The 21,760-nt window shown below is 46.8% G+C and overlaps 1 protein-coding gene across 6 annotated transcripts in view; it reads right to left on the bottom strand.

Moving 5' to 3' along the window:
* Positions 1-21,760, bottom strand: part of ZNF592 (zinc finger protein 592) — a 77,737-nt gene that overhangs the window by 38,634 nt on the left and 17,343 nt on the right. For 2 of the 6 annotated variants that reach the window (XM_049108484.1, XM_025438168.2), the window contains one exon: positions 15,494-15,584. The exons of 1 other annotated variant lie outside the window; for it this stretch is intronic. In XM_049108484.1, coding sequence (XP_048964441.1) covers positions 15,494-15,584 — 91 coding nt within the window. Of the gene's footprint in view, positions 1-10,927; positions 11,078-11,492; positions 11,631-15,493; positions 15,585-21,760 lie in introns of those variants that run through there. 3 more of the 6 variants (XM_025438171.3, XM_025438172.3, XM_025438170.3) reach the window with 3 other exon arrangements.

The following is a 21,760-nucleotide window of genomic DNA, read 5'->3' as shown; positions in this document are numbered from 1 at the left end:
AACACCCAGGCTCCCACTTGCCTCCAAGGACCAAGCCAGGAGTTCCACTAGGAACTCTGAACCAGGAAGGTCAGATTGCACATTTCAGCTTTCTGACACCCTCACCCTCCTAAGGTGCTACTGAAGATGGTACACACCTCCCTTCAATTTGCTACTGAGACATTCGCTACAATCCCCTGCCATAATTATGAGGCACTTTAGGGTGTTTTAAGACCAACATCAGAAAATAGTGTCCCAGAACACTAGATTAGAGGTTCTGATTAGAGGTTCTTCCAACACCAGAAAGATTAAGAACTGTCAGAACCAAAGAGACTCTAGGAAACCATTAAATGTAAGCCACTGACTCTACAAGCAAGCAAGGAAATGGAGGCCCAGAGAAGTGAGGTAGTCAAATGAGATAAAACATTACTGGGAAAGATTCCTGTTATTCCTGGCAAGGTGACCTGCCCTGCCTTTGCCTTCCCAGAGGGGCAGAATTAAGTCTCTTAGAGTTACCCATTCAAACGTCCCCATGAACTAACAGGTATGAAGCTTATTTAATCCTTAGATGAGTGATTCTAGCCCTGGATGCACATTAGGAACAGTCTGGGACCAACACTAATGCTGAACCCCCACTTGGACCAATTAAATCATAATCTTTTGCGAGTACAGCCAGGCATTTTTTAAAACCCCCACAGGTGATGGATATTTCTGGGGCTAAGAATCATGGTCTATAGACCAAAGTGTGGTCCAGGGACCACTGGTCTCACAATTCACCCAAAAAGCTTGTTAACACAGCAGACTTCTGGGCTTCCCTGGAAACTAACTACATGGCAGTGGGGTGAGCCCTGGCATCCGAAGCTGTGACAGTTACCTAGCGGTTACAGAACAATGGCATTGGCACTGAATGACTCCCAGAAGTGGCACCTGTGCTCCAGGTAACACTGGAGGCCTGGATGGCCCAAGAGACTGGCCCAGGAGAGGCTCCCAGATGATTCAGACTCCCAGGCCCAATCTCACCCAAGAGTGGCTGCAGAAGCCCCTTGGCTTCCATGCCAACAGCCAAGGCATCTCTCTCAGGAAGGAGGCAGAGCAACCAGGGGCTTCCCATCGCATTCAGGTCCCACTAGGACTTACAAGCCCAGCGGGACCACTCAGGCCTCCTCTCCCATACGTCCCCCATCTCACTCCCACCCCAGCCACACTGACTTCCTTGCTGTTCTCAAAACTCCTCAAGCTTTCTCTGGCTTCAAGGACTTTGTCTCTTGCTTTTCTCTCCACCCTGAAGGCTTTTCCCTCGGATATCTGCATGGCTCCCCCTCTCCTGTAGATCTCTCCTTAAGGGTCTTTTTATCAATGAGACTTCCCTGACTTCCATACTTAAAAAACAGAAAACTGCCTCCCCACCAAACCTCCCTACCCTCCACCCCTGCTTTGTTTTTCTCCATCATACTTGACACCTTCTCTCATACTTCATACCATACTACATTGTGAGGCCCCATGAAGGTAAGATTTTTGTTTGTTTCCTGTTATATTCCCTGTGCCTACAATGGTGTGTGGCATACAGCAAGCACTCAAATACTTATTCTAGGAATGAATACATCAGAAACACCGATCTCAACATATAGCTTATACCAAAAGATCACAAAGATGTTGATTATACCCAAATCACTGCTCCACTGATCTCATCTCGGCAAAAGCCTTTTTAAAAACAGGGTAGAAGCCTAATGAAACAGAAACTCTTTAGAAATAAGTATTTCCAGTCAATTAATCCAATCCAAATGGGTTTGTGAGTCAAAGACAATTTGTTTTGAGAAACAGATAAAACTATGGAGACAGAAAATGAAGTTGAAAGAAAGTGATCGAACAAATGGATTTCAGATGCTGTCCTGGTATATATGTAGGTTCAGAGGAAAACCCAGGAGCACTGACAGCTATTCTCAGCAGGAACAGTTTTCAGCAGGCCAGAAAGAAGAGAAAGCCTCCGATTCTGGGTTACAGTCTGTGAGCACCGGACATGAGCACACGCTTACCACCAGACCCGCCAACATGATAAACCTAAGAATGACCCTTCCTTTTCCCCTTTCTCCTACTTATACTCCACCTGCTTCCAAAACTCATCGGAACCCACGGACAATACTTGACCTCTACCAAGTTGGAAGCGCTGGAAGCCTCTGTTGAGGCAGCCGCACAGAAGTTGGGGAGTACCCTGCCATGACCCAGTCTCACTGATGTCATCTGTTCCACGTCCTTAACCTTGCCACCACTCTCTCTCCTCCCCACCTCAGTCTCTCCCTCACGGCCATCTTATGTGTCTCCCAGAGACCAGTCCTCCCCAAACACCACTTTCATCAGGTTACTCACTTTTCTCAACAACTTCACGTGGTTTCCTATCACCTTCCACAGCTCCCACCCTAGGGCCAGGCTTCTGAGAACCTCCATACTATAGACCCAGACCAAGTCCACTGATTTTATATTTCTGCAGGTGCTTCTATGCCTGCCTTAAAGACCAAGTCACTGCCTTCCCCTTCACCGCGCCAGTAGGAGATAAGATTGTAGAGGCTGGAACACATTGGACCATGTCTCCACTCTCCATTCCTGCTGAGATCGTCCCCACTCTCCACACCCTCCATACTCACTCTTTCCCCCTCCAGCTTCTAGCCACTGTCCTTTCCTGCTCCATTTCCACAATACACACACTGCACTCACACACGCATGTGCAGTCATTCATTAATAATAACTGCACCTATTGTGGGCCAGGTCCCTGCCCATGCGGTGCTGACACTCCACTGGATAGAGACACACAAACACAAACAAGTAGATTTATGACAAGTCATACTGCCTTCCTCAACAGGAGCTCCTCAATTAAAATCAGAAATTAGAATGACTGTATTTTCAATTCTGAGCAAATGAGAGAGCAAGCCATGTGAACGTGGGGGAGTAGAGGTTTTAGGCAGAGGGAAGAGCAAGTGGAAAGGTTGTGAAGCAGGAAAGTACTTGGTGCATTCAAAGAACTCAAACCAGAGTAGAGGGAGTCAGAGGAGACAGGGTAGGAAGCAGAAAATGGAGGGTCACCAAAAGGACTGACTTCTACTCTTTGACAGAAGGCTTCAGGAGGACTTGGGGAGTGGAGTGACACCCTCTGACTTATACTATAGAAAAATCAATTCCCCCCGCCTGTGCGTTTTAGCCATCTATCATGAGGTATACAATTATGAGGAATTTTTCTTCTTGAATATGCCAAAATTTTCCAAAGTAAGCATATATTTTTTAAATGAAGGAAAAAAAACAATCTTCCCAATCCTTTGACTCAGCCCTAATTCTACCTCTGCCTCAAAGCCTACTGGGCCAGGGCTAGGACTGTGCTCCAGCCAGCAGGACCACCAGGGCAACCCCACAGAGGTAGCAGGCAGGATCTGCCTGCAGCAACTAATATGCATGAAAGTGTCTTCTGCTGCCCTCACTCCTCACCTGCCATGCAGGAGCGTGTCCCTTCAGACACTCTTGCCCCCAAGTGCCTGTCTGGGTTCCAGTCTTTCTCTCAGTTGACTTAATTAATTCCTGGTAATTAAAGCTACTATTTGGTGATGAATCGCTAAGAGTCTGACCTCTCCCGGGGGAGGGGCGGGGTGTAAATATTTTAAAAGGGGAGTCTAAGTGGAAACATGAAAGCCTTAGACTTAGAGAACTGGAGCTAGAATGGTAGAATGACAGGCACTGGGTTCATATTTTGTGGGTTGCTGGCTACCTCCTAAAGGGTTCAGGTGCTTAGAGAGCAGTGTCACAGGGAGACAAGCGAAGAAATGAAAGATGAGATGACATCATTGCCACCACCTCCCTTCTCCCAAAGGGCCATTCAATCCATTCTGGGTACCAGAGAATGTTCCCCAGAGGTAAGCCCAGCCATCTCAGAGGGATGACCCGTCTATAAGTAACCACCACCCTCTGCAAGAAAAGCCCCCTTAAGGCATGTCTGGTCTGGAAGCAAATCGCTCTCTAATTGCTTTCAGTGGGGGAACTCCTTGAGGGCAAAGTTCCTCTCACATGATTCCTTTAAGCTCCACAAAGCACCCAGCTCTGGGCTGGGCCCAGGGTAGGGTAGGCGGTTCAGAAGCAACAGCAGATTCCTGATCAATGATGGCCCAGTTACAAAAAGGCTCCATAGGATTTTAAATACAAGTAAACATTCTAATTAAGGTTAATGGTAGAATTAATCACACATCTAATTTTTTTTAAGATTTTATTTATTTATTCATGAGAGACACAGATAGAGAGAGAGAGGGAGAGACACAGGCAGAGGGAGAAGCGGGCTCCATGGTGGGAGCCTGATGCGGGACTTGATCCCGGGACTCTAGGATCATGCCCTGGGCCAAAGGCAGATGCCAAACCACTGAGCCACCTAGGGATCCCACACATCTAATTTTTTAAGGGCCTGAATATTTATAGCCTTAATGAAATCTCAGACAGTGAAGCAGTTTTTACAACTTCAGTCAGTTCGGCTCAGGTCTCGAGAGTCTATCCAACAAGGGGAGGCAGAGGGCAGCCCTTGCTGGTACAGACCAGAGCCTGAGCTGGGTGGGTCCAGCCCCACAAGAATCTGAACAGCTGGGCAGCCTGGGTGGCTCAGGGGTTTAGCGCCGCCTTCAGCCCAGGGCGTGATCCTGGAGACCTGGGATGGAGTCCCACGTCAGGCTCCCTGCATGGAGCCTGGTTCTCCCTCTGCCTCTCTCTCTCATTCTCTCTCTCTCTCTCTCTCTCTCTCTCTCTCTGTGTGTGTGTGTGTGTGTCTCTCATGAATGAATGAATGGATGGATGAATGAATAAATAAATAAAATAAAGTAAAATAAAATAAAATAAAGAATCTGAACAGCTGCTCACTGCCCACCCCCGGGCTCCCTTCTCCTCTGAAGATGCCAAACCTCTGCCTCAGATGTGTTTTCAGGCCCTGGAACAGCCCTGAGAGGCTTGCAGTTACAATAGACACCTGTCTTTGAAACCTCTCTCTCTGGCCTCACTCTGCCCTTTGGCTTGCTCAGGAACAACTTCAACTTGAGGAGCTGAATGGGCAGATGGGAGTAGAATGCCGGATTCTAAAGCAGACTATGGGAACACAAGTGGGGCCAGCGCCCACTCCAGGAGCTCATGTTCAGCTCCAGCTTGCCAAGGGCAGTGTGCATAAGAGGTTCCTCAGCCCCAAGACTGGATGGAAATGAGGAAGAAGTAACCACCCCACTCCCACCTCACAACCAGAATGAGCTGAACCCCCAGAAGGAGGGAAATCCTCAGAACACATGTGAGGCTTATGCCCAGGAACCCCTCTGTTTACAGTCCCCTGACTCCCAGCTTGTAACACCAAGGCTTCTAGCATTCTCCACATTGACCTGCAGGAGACGGAGTCTGTGGTCCTCGAGAGAAGGCCCAGGGCCACACCCAGAGGGGATGACTTCTTCAAAAGCACTCCTGAAGAAAACACCCACAGAATTTAAAGCTAGAAGACAAGTCACACTCTAATCACTCCTGAGATGGTGCAGCCTAGGACCTCAGAATTCAGGGCCTCATCCAGTCAGAAGCCAAGCCTAATTCACCTCACATCTAACAAAGACATCTTCCCCTGAGATATGAAGGAGGGGTGGCCAGTTCCAGCATCATGCCTCTTCTGTAGGGACATATTCCTGAGCAGTTTGAGTTTTTGCCTTATGGCATTCAAATTTATCTCCAAAATGAAAATAGACTAACTGGTTATTTTATTTTTGTAAAGATGATATATAAACCTAGAGAAAATTCAAGTGACAGGCAAACATATAAACAAAAGTAAAAACCACCTAATCCCATCACTTAGAGGAAAGGAGATCTCACAGTAAACTCTGTTCTGCAGAGAGGAGGTGAGTCCATTCAGAGTTACATCTAGAGGGTAGTAGGGCTTGATTCTCTGAATAAGCCTGAAGACTTAGTTTTGCATAAGACCCCAGATGCCACCTCTGGACTATCCAGAGCATTTTTTCAGGGGGATCCAGTAATTGTGGAGCTCTCATCAACATACACAACAAAGTTATACAGATCCCATAAATAAAATCTTAAAAAAAAAAAAAAAAAAAAAAAAAAAGGCAGCCCGGTGGCTCAGCGGTTTAGCCCAGGGAGTGATCCTGGAGACCTAGGATCGAGTCCCACGTCAGGCTCTCTGCATGAAGCCTGCTTCTCCCTCTGCCTGTCTGTCTGTCTGTCTGTCTCTCTCTCTCTTGAATAAATAAATAAATAAAATCTTTAAAAAAAAAAAGTTATACAGATCCCCTCCCCACACACACACACACTGCCTGGACGCCAGGAGTTAATCTGTTCAACGGATGCACTCCTTTTTTTCACTCAACATTGTGGCACCCTTTCCACAATCAATCACAAGTATAGACATCATCAGTCTTTTTATCTCCTGGAGTGTGGTAATGGCAGAATAGGGGCTACCATTTCCTCTTGATCCAACACCTTCAGAATCTAAAAGGACTTACCCAAAGTCACACATTGAACAGAGGACAGCCCAGAAGTGCAGTTGGGCTTGAGGAATGACTGTGTGTGACAACAAACTTGAAAGGTGTTCATTAACTTTTCTTTGAGTCATAAAAAGGATCAGATATGTTAGTTATTTCAACATACACACTTTGCACTTCAAATAAAAGTAAATAGTTGGCTGGACTAGCACTCTGATCTAAAACATTTCTCAAAATTAATTACCTGATAGATATCACAATCCTACACTCCTAGAACACAAAGGGGGAGAATACTGGACCAGATACCCAGAAATAGAAACATATACAGACTTTGAGTACATGCAATCACTCCACCTCATAGATGTCAGAATTCTCTCCTATTCAGGATGTTCCTATTTTTGTAGGAAAAGGGAAAGTTAATACAAAGTTACATACAAAGATAGAGCTGGAGCTAAAGATCTAACACAAACACTAAATATTAAAACGTTAACAGTAGCTCTAGGTTATAGAATTTATCAGTCAGTTTTATTTCCTTTGCATACTTATCTGCAGTCCCTAAATCTTCTATATGAATATTCTTGTGTAATTCTCCTCAGAGTTTTAAAAGAAAAATAACTTGTCCACAATCTAGGTTGGTCTATTTGGATTTTATTTTTCACTATAAAGAAACAGACTCAAAACTCTAGAAGATCCACAACTCTTCCCAATTTTGCAAAAGCAGAAGTATTACAATAAATCTCAAGCCCCACAGAAAATTCCAATCCAGTAGGAAAGCTTTCCATGACCAGACTGAGTAGAGGACAGGGGTTACAACTTTCTTTTCTGTCTCCAATGTGTGTAAGGAAGATGAAAATTCTAAACCAATCTCTCCTTCAAATGCAATCAAAAGCTCCCCACCCCCTCCAAGAGTTCACGCACCTCTGTTCCCAGAACAATCTCCGATGCATCTATCTATAACCACCCTTTAGCTACAAGACTATTCCAATCACTTAGATTCTGGATACCGATTCTGAGGAATCCCCTTTTCCAGTATTTTCTTTCCAAACAGTTGGTCCTCCTCTTCCTTAAGATTCACAAGCATATGAGCCAACCCACACCACACAGAACCATGCATTCTATCAATTAATAATCATAGTTGGCCACACTGTATAGAGCTTAAGTAAAGAGTATGTTAATAAAAAGGATGAGTTTTCATGGGCCTGAGAGAAAAACAGAAATTGAGGAGCAAGAGTTTGTTAATACGTCCCAGCCCTGGCCAGAAAGGGTGGAGGTGGGGAGGGTGGAGGTGGGGGGAATGGCCAGAGGACAGAACATCTGTCATTCTGCAGTTTCATTTCTCATGGCCAGTTAATACCCCGAGTTTATGCATCAGTCTCTTCCAAGTTTGGTTAGTGAGTCAGTCTGCCTGGATCCAATCAGCTCTGAGTGCCCTACAAAACTGAATTTCAGGACTATGAAACTGAGAACCAGATCCTGAAACACAGTGATCCCGCCAAAATAAAGCCACCCCCAGGATGACATCTGTCTCCACTCTCTAACTCCAACACCCACCATGGTATGTAGTTGGTGTATCTAATACTATCTGATGTATCTAATATTCATCTAATACTCTGCGGCTTGTAGAATAAAATTCAAACTTGACCTGCCTTTTACAGCTCCAACTCAGCTTTCCAGCCTCCTGCCCATACACACCAAGCCTCTCAAAGCTCCATGTTTTCACAACATAGCTCTCTCTAGCTAGACTGTCCTTTGCCCAGTCCTACTTGCCTGTAAAACTCCTATTCTTCCTCCAAAGCCCAGTTTAAAAGTCACTTCCACCCTGAAGTCTTCTCTACTTCCCCAGGCATTTAGTTTCTACTGCTCCCAACAGCTCTCTACAGATGCACCAGAGAACTTGTTATGTACCTTGTAGTGCATCTGTATAAATACTTGACCTCCCCCTGGATAAGGAGGTTCTGAAGGGAAGAAACTCACATTGTATCCATAAGTTCTAACACAGTGTCAAGAATGAAATCCGAGATCAATGTTGAATGATTGATCACATGGAATACTGGCATTAAGTTATTTAAAGAAAAGGGGAGGGTGTTATGTTCAAAGAAAGAAAGAAAGAAAGAAAGAAAGAAAGAAAGAAAGAAAAAAAGAAAAAGAAAAAGAAAAAGAAAAAGGGAGGGGGAAAAAGAGCCTCACAGACTCCCAGAATTATCTATATAATTTCACCTGACATGATCAATATAGCTAAGAGCATGAAAATTTTAACAATTTAAATAATAATAATAATAACAGCTAACATTTGAGGTAAGTGCTACAACATTTACATGGCTTGATTAATCTGATATGCACAACCGCCATCTGAGGTAGGTCCTTTTATCTGTATTTACTAACCCTATGAGATAGGTACTTTTATCTGCACTGAAGCCGGGGAAGAGCTTGAGGCCTTTCCCAATGAGATACTGAGGCACATAAGAAATTAAACTCAAAATCCTTCTGTTAGCAAGTGGCAGAAGCAAGATGCAAAATCCAGTAAGTCTGGTTCCAGAGCCAGTGAGCTCTGGGATTGAGACCTGGGTTTGAATCCAGATGATGTTACAAATGTTTTGGATAAGTCATCTATCTCCTCTGGCCTCGTATCTGTAAAAAGGGCAGGATGAGCCTTTTCTTTTAATTTGTAGAGGGGATGAAGTTAAATATGATGTTTGCAAAAGTCTCTCAAATTGATTCTCCCATCTAGCAGGCACTCCATAAACTCTAATTCATCTTCATTTCCCTTCCTAAAAGCTGCGCAAAACACTTGGAGGAAAAGAATCTCCCTCAGACTGCTCGAGGCTTTTCTGAGCAGATCCAATAGTTAGGCCACTCAACACACAAAGCCTCGCCTTACCTGCTTATCTCAAAGTCCATTCCCCATACAGAGAGGCCAGAGACCTTTTAAAATGTAAATGTCATCATGTCAATCACTAGAAACCCTTCAAAGGTTCCTAATTTCACTGAGGATACAAACCAAAGCAGAGGGAGGGGTGGGGGAGGAAGGCACTCTGTCCCCAAGGCCCCCTATGATCTAACTCACCTCTCTACAGACTCATCTCCCCTCTCCCTCTCCCCCTCCAGCCACAGAGGCCTCTTTCACTTCCTCCAACTTGCCAGGCTCCGTGCTGCTCCACACATGGTTAACTCTTAACCCTCCTTCAGCTCTCAGCCTGGACGTCACTTCCTCAGGGAAGCCTTCCTTAAGCCCCCAAATCAAATCAAGGCCCATCACTCTCAGCACTCTGCTCATCTTTCCTTTCTCGAACTCAGCACCGTTTGAAATGATTAGCTTACCACTTCCTTCAAAGTTTTATTGAAAAGCTACCTTCTTAGAAGACCTTCCCAGGCCACTTGAATGTAAATTCAACCCCCACTCAATATCTCAAATCCTCCTTCCCTATCTTCTTTTTCTCCCTAGCATTTAGCCCCATAGTCCCTTTTAAGAGGCTTTTTCACTATATACTCCATTTTACTGTCACACACACACACACACACACACACACACACACACTACCACTAGACTGAGAGCTCCACAAGGGCACTTGCCTTCTTCACAGCACCTAAGACAATGCCTGGCCCATATTTGTTGGCAAATATTTGATGTGAAATGAAATTTCAAGATTATTTATTATTGGGCTTTCCCACTAGGCTGGCTCCAGGCTCAAGCTAACACATGTCTTTCTGGTTTACCACCATCCTCCCAGCACCTAGTCCAGGGCTCAACACATAATAAGTGCTCAGTAAAAAGTTACTGGGGGGGGGGGGGGGCGGAATCAAAGCCATGACCATTGGAAAAATTGTCAAAATACGTGTGCTAGCACCAGACTCCCTCCTCCCTTTCACTGTGTCATGTACCTGTTAGTTTGAGGAAACCGACCCACGAAATCCCAGCAAGCACCCACCAGGCCAGGCATCTGTCTGTCCACATCCTGTATGCTCAGCCACACTGTACACACCACTAGATGCACCCTACAGGCCCTACACGAACACAGAGCTGAAGGCAAGTGGGTCAGTCCGAGGCCAAATACCGTCTTACCCCCAAGTCCCATTCTCCTGCTGCCAGTCCTATTCTAGGCTAGTCCTGGGTGCCAGGCATGCTTCCCTGGGTGGGCCCGTGGATTTGTTCCAACCCAGGACTTTTAATGCCACCTCTGGCCTACTCCAAGAAACAGAAAGTTAAAAATCCCTGAGCAGCTCCCACAATCCCTGGGATCTCAGGAACAGGCATACCTAAGGTCGTCTGGACCCCTCCCCCTCACCCCCGCGGATCCAAGGCCAGGAGGCCATCTGCCCAGCAGACGCTCCCCTGTCCTCCCTCGGGTCACATTGAGCCCCCCCCCGCCCCAACCCGGTTGGCAGGAAGAGCCCCTGCAGAGAGAGCCTTTCCACCCCGATCAACAGGCCTGGTCACCCCCTGAAGACCCCCAGCTCCGGAGCAGGAATACCTGTCTGCTCCCGAAGAAACCTCCCCCGGGGTCAGAACTTGGGCGGAGGTGGGGGAGGGCCCGAGGGGCGCCCAGGAGGGTCGACCCCCGAAGTGTCGGCCCAGGACGGCGCCAGCGCTCGGCGCGGCGGGCACGGCAGGGCTGACAGGGCGCCCCGGCTGGGAGACGCCGCACCGTTATCCGCCGCCGGGCGGGGGGCCGCGGGGCTGGGGCGGCCGCCTGTCCCGCGCGGGGAGGACGCGGCGGCGGGCGGCGGCGGCGGGCGGCGGCGGCGGCGGGCGGCGGCGGCGGGGGCGGGCGGCCGGGGGCGGGGTGGGGTGGCGGCCGCGGCCCGCCAGGCGGCGGTCGGGGGAAGTGGCTGCCGCCTCGCCTCGGGCGGCGCGCAGGGTCCGCCCGGCTGCAGGGCCGCGGCGCGGGCGCGGGCTCGGCCCCGGCTCGGCGCGGCCCCGGGCCGCGGGCTGAGGCGGGCGGAGGCGGGCGGAGGCGGGCGGAGGCGGCCTCGGCGGCAGCGGCGGCCCCGACCTCGGGCTCCCCGCCCCGGCCCGGCCCGCGGGGGGGCGCTTACCTGGCGGCGGCGGCGGCTGCAGGCCCCGGGCTCGGCCGCGCGCGTCCCCAGCGCTGGCTGCGGGAGCCACAACATGGCGACGGCGGTGGCGGGCGGGGCTGCGGCTCCGGGGGCGGAGCGGGGGCGGGAGCCGGCCTGGCGGCGGGACCCGGCTGGGGCCGCGGGCGGGGGGGTGAGGGCGGGGCGGGCGGAAGGCGACTCGGACCTGGGCGCCCGCCCAGAGCGGCTCGGCGGAGGGGCTGCCCGGCCTGGGCCGGGCTCGGGCCTCCCGCTCCCGCTCCCGCTCCCGCCCCGAGGCTGGCTACGCTGCGCGGGCCCGACGGCGGCGGCGGCGGCGGCGGCGGCGGCGGCGGCGGCGGCGGCGGGGCGGCGGCGGCGGGGCGGCGGGGCGGGCGGGGCTGGGCGGCGCCGCGCAGGGCTGGACCCCCGACCCCGCGCGCCCCGGCGGGGCCCCCGCCGCGCCCCCCGGCCGGGGGCCTGGGGCAAGGGCGGCCGTCTCCCGCTAGGGGGACCCCGGCGGACGGGCGGGGCGGGTGCCTCCGCACCGGGACAGCGTCCTCGGCCCTTGGACCCGGCACGTAGCGGGGCCTAGCTAGAGGCTGCCAGGTGCAGGGAGCCCGCGCTCGGTGGGCGCGCCCTCGCTGTGCGGTCACTGCGGCCTCGGGGACTCGCCCGCGGGCTCGGAGGCGGGGGGCGCTCTGACGTGAGACCCGCGGCGAGCGGCGGTGAGGACGCGCGGGCTGAGAGCTCTCTGAGAGATGGGGGCTCTGTGCGCGGGGAGACCTCAGAGAGGCCCGCGAACGGCCCGGAGGGGGGCCGCCAGGTCAGGCCCTGCTGTCTGACACTGGGCGCCCACCGCTGGCCGCGGGGAAACTCCTGAAGACCCGGGAAGGAGATGCCAATTTGCAAGAGGGGTGGAACGAACTTTGGGCCAGGGCCCACTGCGCGCCTGCCAGGCAGTGAGCACTCGGATGAGGAGCTCGGGAATCAATGAGCGCAGGCAAGGGTGATCCTCCCAAGAAGTTTGGCAGTGAGACGGAGAGGCCTGTAGCTCCGGCGGGAGTACGAGCAAAGGAGAGAGGTGATTTCTTTATTCCCCCGCCCCTACCTCAGTGTGAGGTGGAGCTCTCATAATAAAGGAGCTGAGAGGAGAGAGTAAGAGATAAGAGATGGGATAATTAATGGTAAGATCCCAGAAAAGGAAAATGAGATAGGGCTGGTGGAGGCAGAGGAAGGAATCAAAGAGGCAGACCTCTTCCTACAAGATTTAAAAGATGCATGAAGATAGAAATATTTTGAGGTGAGAAGGCATACATACTGAGTCCTCTGTGTTTCCATGGATCAGCTGCCTAGATGACCCCCAAAGTCACCCATAGGCCTTCTGGGGTTACTGTCCTTTAAAACTTAAGTGCAATTGGCTCAAACCCCTATTCCTCTTAAAGTGAGAAACCCAGCATACCCGCTGGTATTTCCAAAGATTCATAGGGGAACTTATATTTCTCCTAATTATCCTATTGGCCCCAATTGTCTATTCCCAATATTCTATTGTGCTATTATAGGAAATTTCTCTTTGTACCCTGGATACCACCCCATTTCTACTCCCCCCCCAAAGTATAGCACCGTATGTGAAAAAGTAACCCAATGTCATGATTGTTAAATACATTATAGTTTATTTGTAGCCATTAAAAATCATGTTAAAGGAAAAGATTAATAACATGGAAATATTAGTAATTGAAAAGGACATCACAAGATGATATAAAACTAGCTAGTAATATATAAATATACTATGCATATCACACATCATGCCTAGATAAATGGGATTTTTATTTTCTTCTGTGACTTCTTAATTTTCTTATTTTTACCACACATTAATATTTCTCTTCAAATCAGGAAAAGTGATACTTTTTAAGTATTTTTAAGAAAGGAATTTTTTAAGAGATCTTTATGGAGTTGAAAAAGATATTAGGAATGAAGAAAGGAAAAAATAAAATAAAGAAAAGAAAAAAAGAAAGAAAGGGCTCCTGGTGGGCTCAGTTGGTAGAGCATGCAACTCAATCTCAGAGTCTTGAGTTCAAGCCCCACATTGGGCATGGAGCCTCCTTTAAAAAAAATGTGGGTTGTTTGTTTTTTGTTTTAAAGATTTATGTATTTATTCATGACAGACACAGAGAGAGAGAGGCAGAGACACAAGCAGAGGGAGAAGCAGGCTCCCTGCAAGAGCCCAACGCTGGACTCGATCCTGGTTCCGGGATCCCAGGATCACATCCTGAACCTAAAGCAGAGGCTCAACAGCTAAGCCACCCAGACATCCAAAACAAAAAAACAAAAAAAAATTTTAAAAAGGAATCAAAAAGAAAGGAAATTGCAAATGGATCTTTGAATGATCGAGAACTTAGGTCAGCAGAGCTGGGCTAGTTGGGGAGACTGCCCTCACCAGAAGGAATACTGCAACCAAGGACACAAAATAAGAAATGGGTAGAGTGTTCAGGGAACACCAATGGAGCAGTTTGCTTGAAGCAACTGCTTCAACTAGGATTCGAGGTGGAGAGAAGTTAGAACATTCAGCTAAGAAACATAAGATGGGACCATGGCCCCAAATGCCAAGCTGAACCCTTTGGAATTTGCCGCTAAGAACCCCCCGGAGCTTGAACTGGGCAGGTGATAAATTTTAAAGTAAACTTTCCTGTAACCTCTTACTTATAATGAGGTTCTGGATCTCAGCCTTTCTATCTTAATGATATTTGGATATTTGATTGACTCAGAGCAGTGAGGTAGAAGCAGCAGTTTTTGCATTCCAACTATTTACAGAATGAGAATTGGCCCTTGCTTCTCTGCCTGTTGATTACCATAATTTTAATTCACAAGGCACCAGAGTTTCAGAACAGATTAGCAAAGACCGAGGATGAGAGGAAGAAGAAATGTGCACCTTAAACCAGTGCTTTTTTTTTTTTTTTTTTACAACTTTCTATGAGTTTGGCTTTTTTTAGATTCCACAGATGAGTGAGGTCATACAGTATTTGTCTTTCTCTGACTTATTTCACTTAGCATAATGCCCTCAAGATTCATCCATATTGTCAAAAATGGCAGGATTTCCTTCATTTTTTATCGCTGAATAATATTTTTGGCTAATGTTTTTAACTCTGGCCCTCTATGCAAAATATATTGCACATCTCAACCCAGAATATACACATGCATGTACACAAATATACCTCTGAGACAGAAGTTTCATGAAATATTACTCTTAGGCACTGCTGGCTGATATTTTTAACTTGATTTTTTTTCTTTTTTTTCAAAGACTTTATTTTTCCATGAGACACACAGAGAGAGAGAGAGCCAGAGAAATAGAGTACGGGATCCCTGAGTGGCGCAGCGGTTTGGCGCCTGCCTTTGGCCCAGGGTGCGATCCTGGAGACCCGGGATCGAATCCCACGTCGGGCTCCCAGTGCATGGAGCCTGCTTCTCCCTCTGCCTGTGTCTCTGCCTCTCTCCCTCTCTCTCTCTCTCTCTGTGTGACTGTCATAAATAAATAAAAAATTTTAAAAAGAGATTAAAAAAAAAAAAAGGAAAAGAAATAGGCAGAGTGTGAAGCAGGCTCCCTCCAGGGAGAGCCTGATGTGGGACTCAATCCCAGGACTCCAGATCACATCCTGAGCCAAAGGCAGATGCTCAACCACTGAGCCACCCAGGTGTCCTCAACTTGATTATTTTTATTTCTTTTTAAAGACTGGTCAGGACCTACTACATTGATCTTATGACCCACTATAGGGTTACAAAATGCCTCAAAGAACATTGAAAAGAGGCTAGGGATATTCCCTTCTGTGTTTACCAGTCTCATTTAAATAGCCATACAGATAGTGACCTTAAGTTTGCAGGTTTGCATGTTTACAGGTCCCAGAAATCAACAGGACAGTCAAGCCTCTCTCAGGATATGGTGGGGGCGGGGACAAAAGAATTGGCACAAGCCATGTTTGGGTTTCTCTTCCCTTCTTAGCAAATATTACCTGATACCAGTATTTCTCAGGAGCCATAAATGTTTTCTTCTTTGTGTAGCTTGAGATGCAGATTGAACTTCAGACAAGGCTAGACCACCACCTGTAAACCAGCGACAACTTTTCATTTGCATGAACAGAATCACAGACTAAAATAAAAGGGAGGGATCCCACGTGGCTCAGCGGTTTAGCACCTGCCTTCGGCCCAGGGCGTGATCCTGGAGTCCCAGGATCGGGTCCCACATCAGGCTCCCTGCATGGAGCCTGCTCTTCTCCCTCTGTGTCTCTGCTTCTCTCTCTCTCTCCCTCTCTCTCTCTCACTCACTGTGTGTGTCTCTCATGAATAAATAAAATCTTAAAAAAAATAAAAGGTAAAATAATGTATCTTGATTGTGACAGTACACAGAAGCTATCTTATCCACCACTGTTGGAATATGATAGGGACAGTAAGTACCATCCCTTTCTTCTAAGTCCAGACCCAATGAGAAGATGAAATTACAACTCTATCACCAATAGAGCTGAACTCAAGAAGGTGGATTGGCTGATTACCAGTATGCTTTTTAATATTCCCTGAATTAAAATGATCTCCCCCAGAATTCCACTCTCCCCCTTGAGGGGGCCTAGCACTTTTACTATGTCTGATTAGATCTGATTAGAGAAGCTTGCACTCTCTCCGAGGGCAGGCAGATCCAAATTCACCAGTTAGGTAAGTCCAGGACAAATTCTCTCCTACCTGCCCTCCTATGAAAACAAATCAAAGTCAGGGAATAAGGACCTATCCTTGCCCAAACAAATTAGATCTGACCCAATAGTTAGTTGAACAGAAAAGTATATTAATCAGTGAATTATTTTTAAAATGGCAAATCCATACCTTTACATCTCATTGTCACATACAACCTATAAGGAACAGGGGCGCCTGGGCAGCTCATGGTTGAGCATCTGCCTTTGGATCAGGTCATGATTCTGGGGTCCTTGGATCGAGTTCCGCATCAGGCTCCCCACAGGGAGCCTGCTTCTCCTTCTGCCTATGCCTCTGCCTCTATCTGTATCTCTCAAGAATAAATAAATAAAATCTTAAAAAACAAAACAAAACACAAGGAACACCCATTTGCCAATCTTTTGATGTGAGGCCAAACCTTTTCTTTGAGCAAGATTGCTGATTAGAGTGTTCTTGAGCCCTTTCTTACATAAATCCTATCTACAGTGTATTTTCTGTGCTTTCCAATTTGTTTCTTTAAAGTTGACTAAGAACTTAAAATTTCTTGCAAAGCAATGTAAGTGAAGGCTTCTCCTTTAAAAAAAAAAAAAAAATCCTCTGTAATTGTTTCACCCACATCTGGTTTGACAGTAATTTTCAACTGGTTGTTAGCTAATATATCCAAAGCATTCAACTGACATTTCATAGAAACAACTCTTTCTTTTCATGCTTATGTTTCATCAGTTTGTGTAACTTAAATTAATTACACTTGGAATACATCTGTCATAAGGAGGTTTGGGACCAAACACAACAGACTCTTGTTAGGCATCTAATTCAACTGATAGGGAGAAGTGTGTAGGAATTCCAGAGATGAAAGCATTCAATAGGTCATGGGTAGTAGTCAATATGTTTAATTGGAGGAATGGAAAGTGTTGATTCCAAAGAGTCCATTAAAAGAGAGCCATTAATGCTCCTAGACCAGTATGACCAATTCTGTGTAATTTATCTTAACATTCTTCCATCATTTATCCATTTAATAATCCCCCCAAGATCACTGTCCCTGCATTCCCATATAGCTAAACACGGCTTTAAATGGCTTAGGGTTGGTATAGCTATCAAAGAAACTCAAACGGTAATATCACATACTACATTGCCAAAATATACATACCTTCTACACTATTCAGTTCGAATAAGATGATGTAACTGGTACATTCAGAGAAAGCTGTGGCAATGTGAATTGGTATCATCCTTTTAAGAAGCAATTTACTTTATTTCTGAAGAGCCTTAAAAGAGATGTGGGCCCTTTGACTCAGACCACTCCTGGAAACTTTTCCTCGGGGAAATAACCCTCCCCCAAAGAAGAGAATGGCTACATGTACAATATTTACTATAGCCTTATTTGTGATGTAAAAGTTGGAGTAACTTAACTATGTATAACATTGTGTAACTTACCACTGAGTAAGCAGAAAGGAGTAACTTGGAAAACATTTGATTGCACATTATTTGGGAAAAGATACAATTTGTTCTACTCTACTAGGAACCTGAAACTGAACTGTATACTTTAAAAGGGTGAATTTCGTGAATCATATTTCAACTTTTCAAAAAAGATAGAATTCTGTATCTTTGCTTTTGTATCCTCCAAGATCAGCAGGAAACAGATGGCCTGCTCAAAATGTGTAACTGAAGAGAGCTAATGAAGGGACCATATACAAAGATGCGGGCAGGGTTGAAACCAACAAGGGATAGTAAAGCAACCCGGGACTGGCATCTGCTGAGAAGCCATTATCAGCCAGAGGCCTGAAACTAGTACTTCGTGAGAACAATAGCTGAAGGAAAGAGAGCCAATAGGAACTTACAGAAGTGCAGCCCTACCTCTCTCTCTTGCCCTCAGGTTCCCTATGGTACCTCCCCCACTGGCTAAATCCAAGTGGGAGCCTAAGGGCAAGTGAGCCCAGATGACAGTGTCCTTCAAGGCCAGCCTCTGGAAAAGGACAGAGTGTGGATCTAGAAAGACAAAGGCAGAGTATCTAGCAGGTATGTGATCGTATAACAATGTGAGAACTCATTGGGGCACCTGGGTGGCTCAGTGGTTGAGCATCTGCCTTTGGCTCAGCGTGATCCCAGCCAGGGTCCTGGGATCGAGTCCCACATCAGGTTCCCCACAGGGAGCCTGCTTCTCCCTCTGCCTATGTCTCTGTGTCTCTCATAAATAAATAAAAATCTTTTTAGGGACGCCTGAGTGGCTCAGCGGTTGAGCTGCCTTCCGCTCAGGGCAAGATCCCAGGATCCTGGGATCAAGACCCGCATCAAGCTCCCTTCTCCCTCTGCCTGTGTCTCTGCCTCTCTCTCTCTCTCTCTCTCTCATGAGTAAACAAATAAAATCTTTAAAAAATAAAATAATATAAAAATAAAAATCTTTTTAAAAAATATGAAAACTGTCTAAGCATCTGGCCAAGGATCTTAAGGGAATCCAGAAAACCAGGGTTTCTACAGAGGAAAAAGTAGAGGTAGCTGGAGGGCAGGTAGGGAATGTAGAGGGAACAGGAAAGATTGTTAGCTCAGGCTGAGACAAGGACGAGAGGCAGAAGCAGACACATTTTATTTTGGGGCAAACACTTAACTGGAGACTGAGCTCTGGAAGAGATTAATAGGAGATACAGGAGCTAAATTAGACTAGAGTTTGGAAATCTTCCCCTATTGGCTATTACCCTATATTTCTCCTTCCTAGCTAAACTGTATGCCTTCAACAAATAATTGTTTAGTACCTATCATGTGCCAGGAACTGTTAGGCCCTGGGGATTGAGTAGGGAACAAAATTAATATCCTTGCTCTCCTGCAATTTACATCCTGGTGGGGGGAGACAGACCATAGATAAGTAAATATGTCAAGAAATGATAAGTGTTATAAAGATATGGGAAAGCAGGAAAATAAAATTCTGCCCATTCTATGTCTTAAAAACCTCTTAACTTAGAGGTCCCCCGCCCCGCACGCACGCACGCGCGCGCGCACATACACACACACACACACACACACACACACACACACACCAGGACTCCTGAGTAAATTAGGCCATGTGTATCTCTCACCTGGACAAAGATCACAATACCTTACTTCCTCCAGCACCCTCCAACTAGTCCTCCACTCTGTGGTGAGAATCTTCCTGAAATGAATCATGTCAGTACCCTGCTTAAAATCCTCCAAAGCTCTTGTTTGCTTACAATGTGGAATAATGTCTAACCCCTTTATCATGCACCTTTTCTTATCTTTTCTGCCCATTACTCACAACCTAGAGATCAAGAATCACATGCTTCACCAACTAAACCAGCCAGGTGCCCCTAATTTTACTAATTCTTGGGCGATTACAGGTTTTTTTCCTCTTGGCATTCAAGAGTCAGAATTGAGTGAATCACAGTCTTTACCTGTTAAGACTTTTTTCCTGGTTACAAAATTAATGCATGCTTGTCATAAAAGAAATGTATAAAGAATACAGACAGACACATCTAGCTTAGAGAAAGCCTCCTGTATGTCAGACCCTCCCCACCTCCAAGCAGGAATAACTCCCATGAGTTTGTCTTCCCAACCAACTTGGGGATTTTGCTTTCACGTATGTCTCCCAGATTAGATAGTTTCTCAAAAGTAAGGACTGTGTAGTAGTCATCCTCCTATTATCAGCCCCAGGAGAAGTCCAGGCTTAGATCAAGAATCTAACATATTGCTACGGAAGGAACTACTGAAATGTGGGTCAGAACAGACGTTTCAAAGGCACAAGACTTCAGTTGGACTGGAACAGAAGATTCAAGGAGGGGAAAAATGAACGATAGTACTGGTAAAAAGTTCTGGGGCTTGATAACTCAAAGTCTTAGCCATTGCACCAAAGTGTTTGATTTTTATCTTGGAGGCAGCCAGCCGATGAGGCACTCAGAGCTACTTTTGGTACAGGGGGGTTATTTGTTCTTACATTTTTACCAGCGACAGAATTAAATTAAAACGCTGATATAAAAAAATATAAATAAGGGGATCCCTGGGTGGCGCAGCGGTTTGGCGCCTGCCTTTGGCCCAGGGCGCAATCCTGGAGACCCGGGATCGAATCCCACATCGGGCTCCCGGTGCATGGAGCCTGCTTCTCCCTCTGCCTGTGTCTCTGCCTCTCTCTCTCTCTCTCTCTGTGACTATCATAAATAAATAAAAATTTTAAAAATAATAAATAAATAAATAAAAATGCTGGCAATCTAGTCATTTAATGGCAGTGTACAGTGTAAGGGAGGAGGATGGGGAAACTAAAACCAAAGAGAGAGAAATGAATGAATCAAGAAGTTATTAACCTTTGGGGGGGGGCATTAATGAAAATGAAGCCTTCTTTCAGAAAAATATACATAAACCTCAGCCCCTTCACTTTTTTAAAAAGATTTTATTTTATTTATTTATTCATGAGAGACAGAGGGGGTGGGCAGAAACACAGGCAAAGGGAGAAGTAGGCTCCATGCAGGGAGCCCAACGTGGGACTCGATCTCGGGACTCCAGGATCACAACCTGAGCCGAAGGCAGCGCTAAACCGCTGAGCAACCCAGGCTGCCCCGCCCCTCCACTTTTTAAGCTTTTTATTTTTTTAGTTTTATTTATTTAAGTCATTTCTAAACCCACTGTGGGGCTCAAACTTATGGCCCCAAGATCAAGAGTCATATGCTCCACCAATCGACCGAGTCAGCCAGAAGCCTTTGCCCCTGCAATTTTTAAAAACCTTTGATCAGTGGGTTATTCTAAGAGCAAGAGACAAAGAACCGTGGTGGCAGTATGAGTTCATTCACTCAGACATGTTGGTGCGTCTCCTACTATATGCAAGGCACGGTGCCGAGGGCTGGGCACAGACACCATCCAGTTTGAAGCACCGAGTACAGTGTGGCATGGTGGTCAACAAACAGCACAGACTCTAAGCCCAACTGGCTAGTCTCAAACCCTTGCCAGATGACCTTGGCTAGTTTGCAAAATCCATTTGCACTCTGCAGGTGTTTCACAGAGACAGGACTATTACCACCCTCATTTTTAAGGGAATCCTACATCCCAATAAAGCACTTGGAATTCAAGGCATGGAGGGAGCCCTTGGCAGAGCCTTAAGGCAGAAACCAGAGTGGAAAGCAAAAGGAGGAAGCAGAGAGCATGGGCTTGATTTCAAGAGCTTTGGCTAAAATGGAGGAGGGGAGAGAAGGCAGTAACTAGAGGGGGAAGTGAGGGCAAAGAAAAAATATAATTTTTTAAAGATGAATGAGATCCCTGGGGCATCTGGGTGGCTCTGTATGTTGAGTATCTGCCTCCAGCTCAGGTCATGATATCAGGGTCCTGAGATTGAGTCCTTCTTTGGGCTCCCTACTTGTATGCGCTCTCTCACTTGGTCGCTCCCTCTCTCTCTTCTCTGTCAAATAAATAAATAAAATATTTAAAACAAATTTTTAAAAATAAAGATGGATGAGATCCTAAATGCTGCTGGGAGGACATAGTGGAGTGGGAAAGGCTGAAGGCAAATCACTAATGATCTGTCCTTTCCCCTAAAGGTGCCCAGAAGGCCTAAGGGAGGGCTCTAGGGTAGA

The sequence above is a fragment of the Canis lupus genome, chromosome 3 (assembly GCF_003254725.2).
Source record: "Canis lupus dingo isolate Sandy chromosome 3, ASM325472v2, whole genome shotgun sequence".
In the NCBI taxonomy this organism is placed as follows: domain Eukaryota; kingdom Metazoa; phylum Chordata; class Mammalia; order Carnivora; family Canidae; genus Canis; species Canis lupus.
This window is presented reverse-complemented; position numbering and strand designations above follow the sequence as displayed.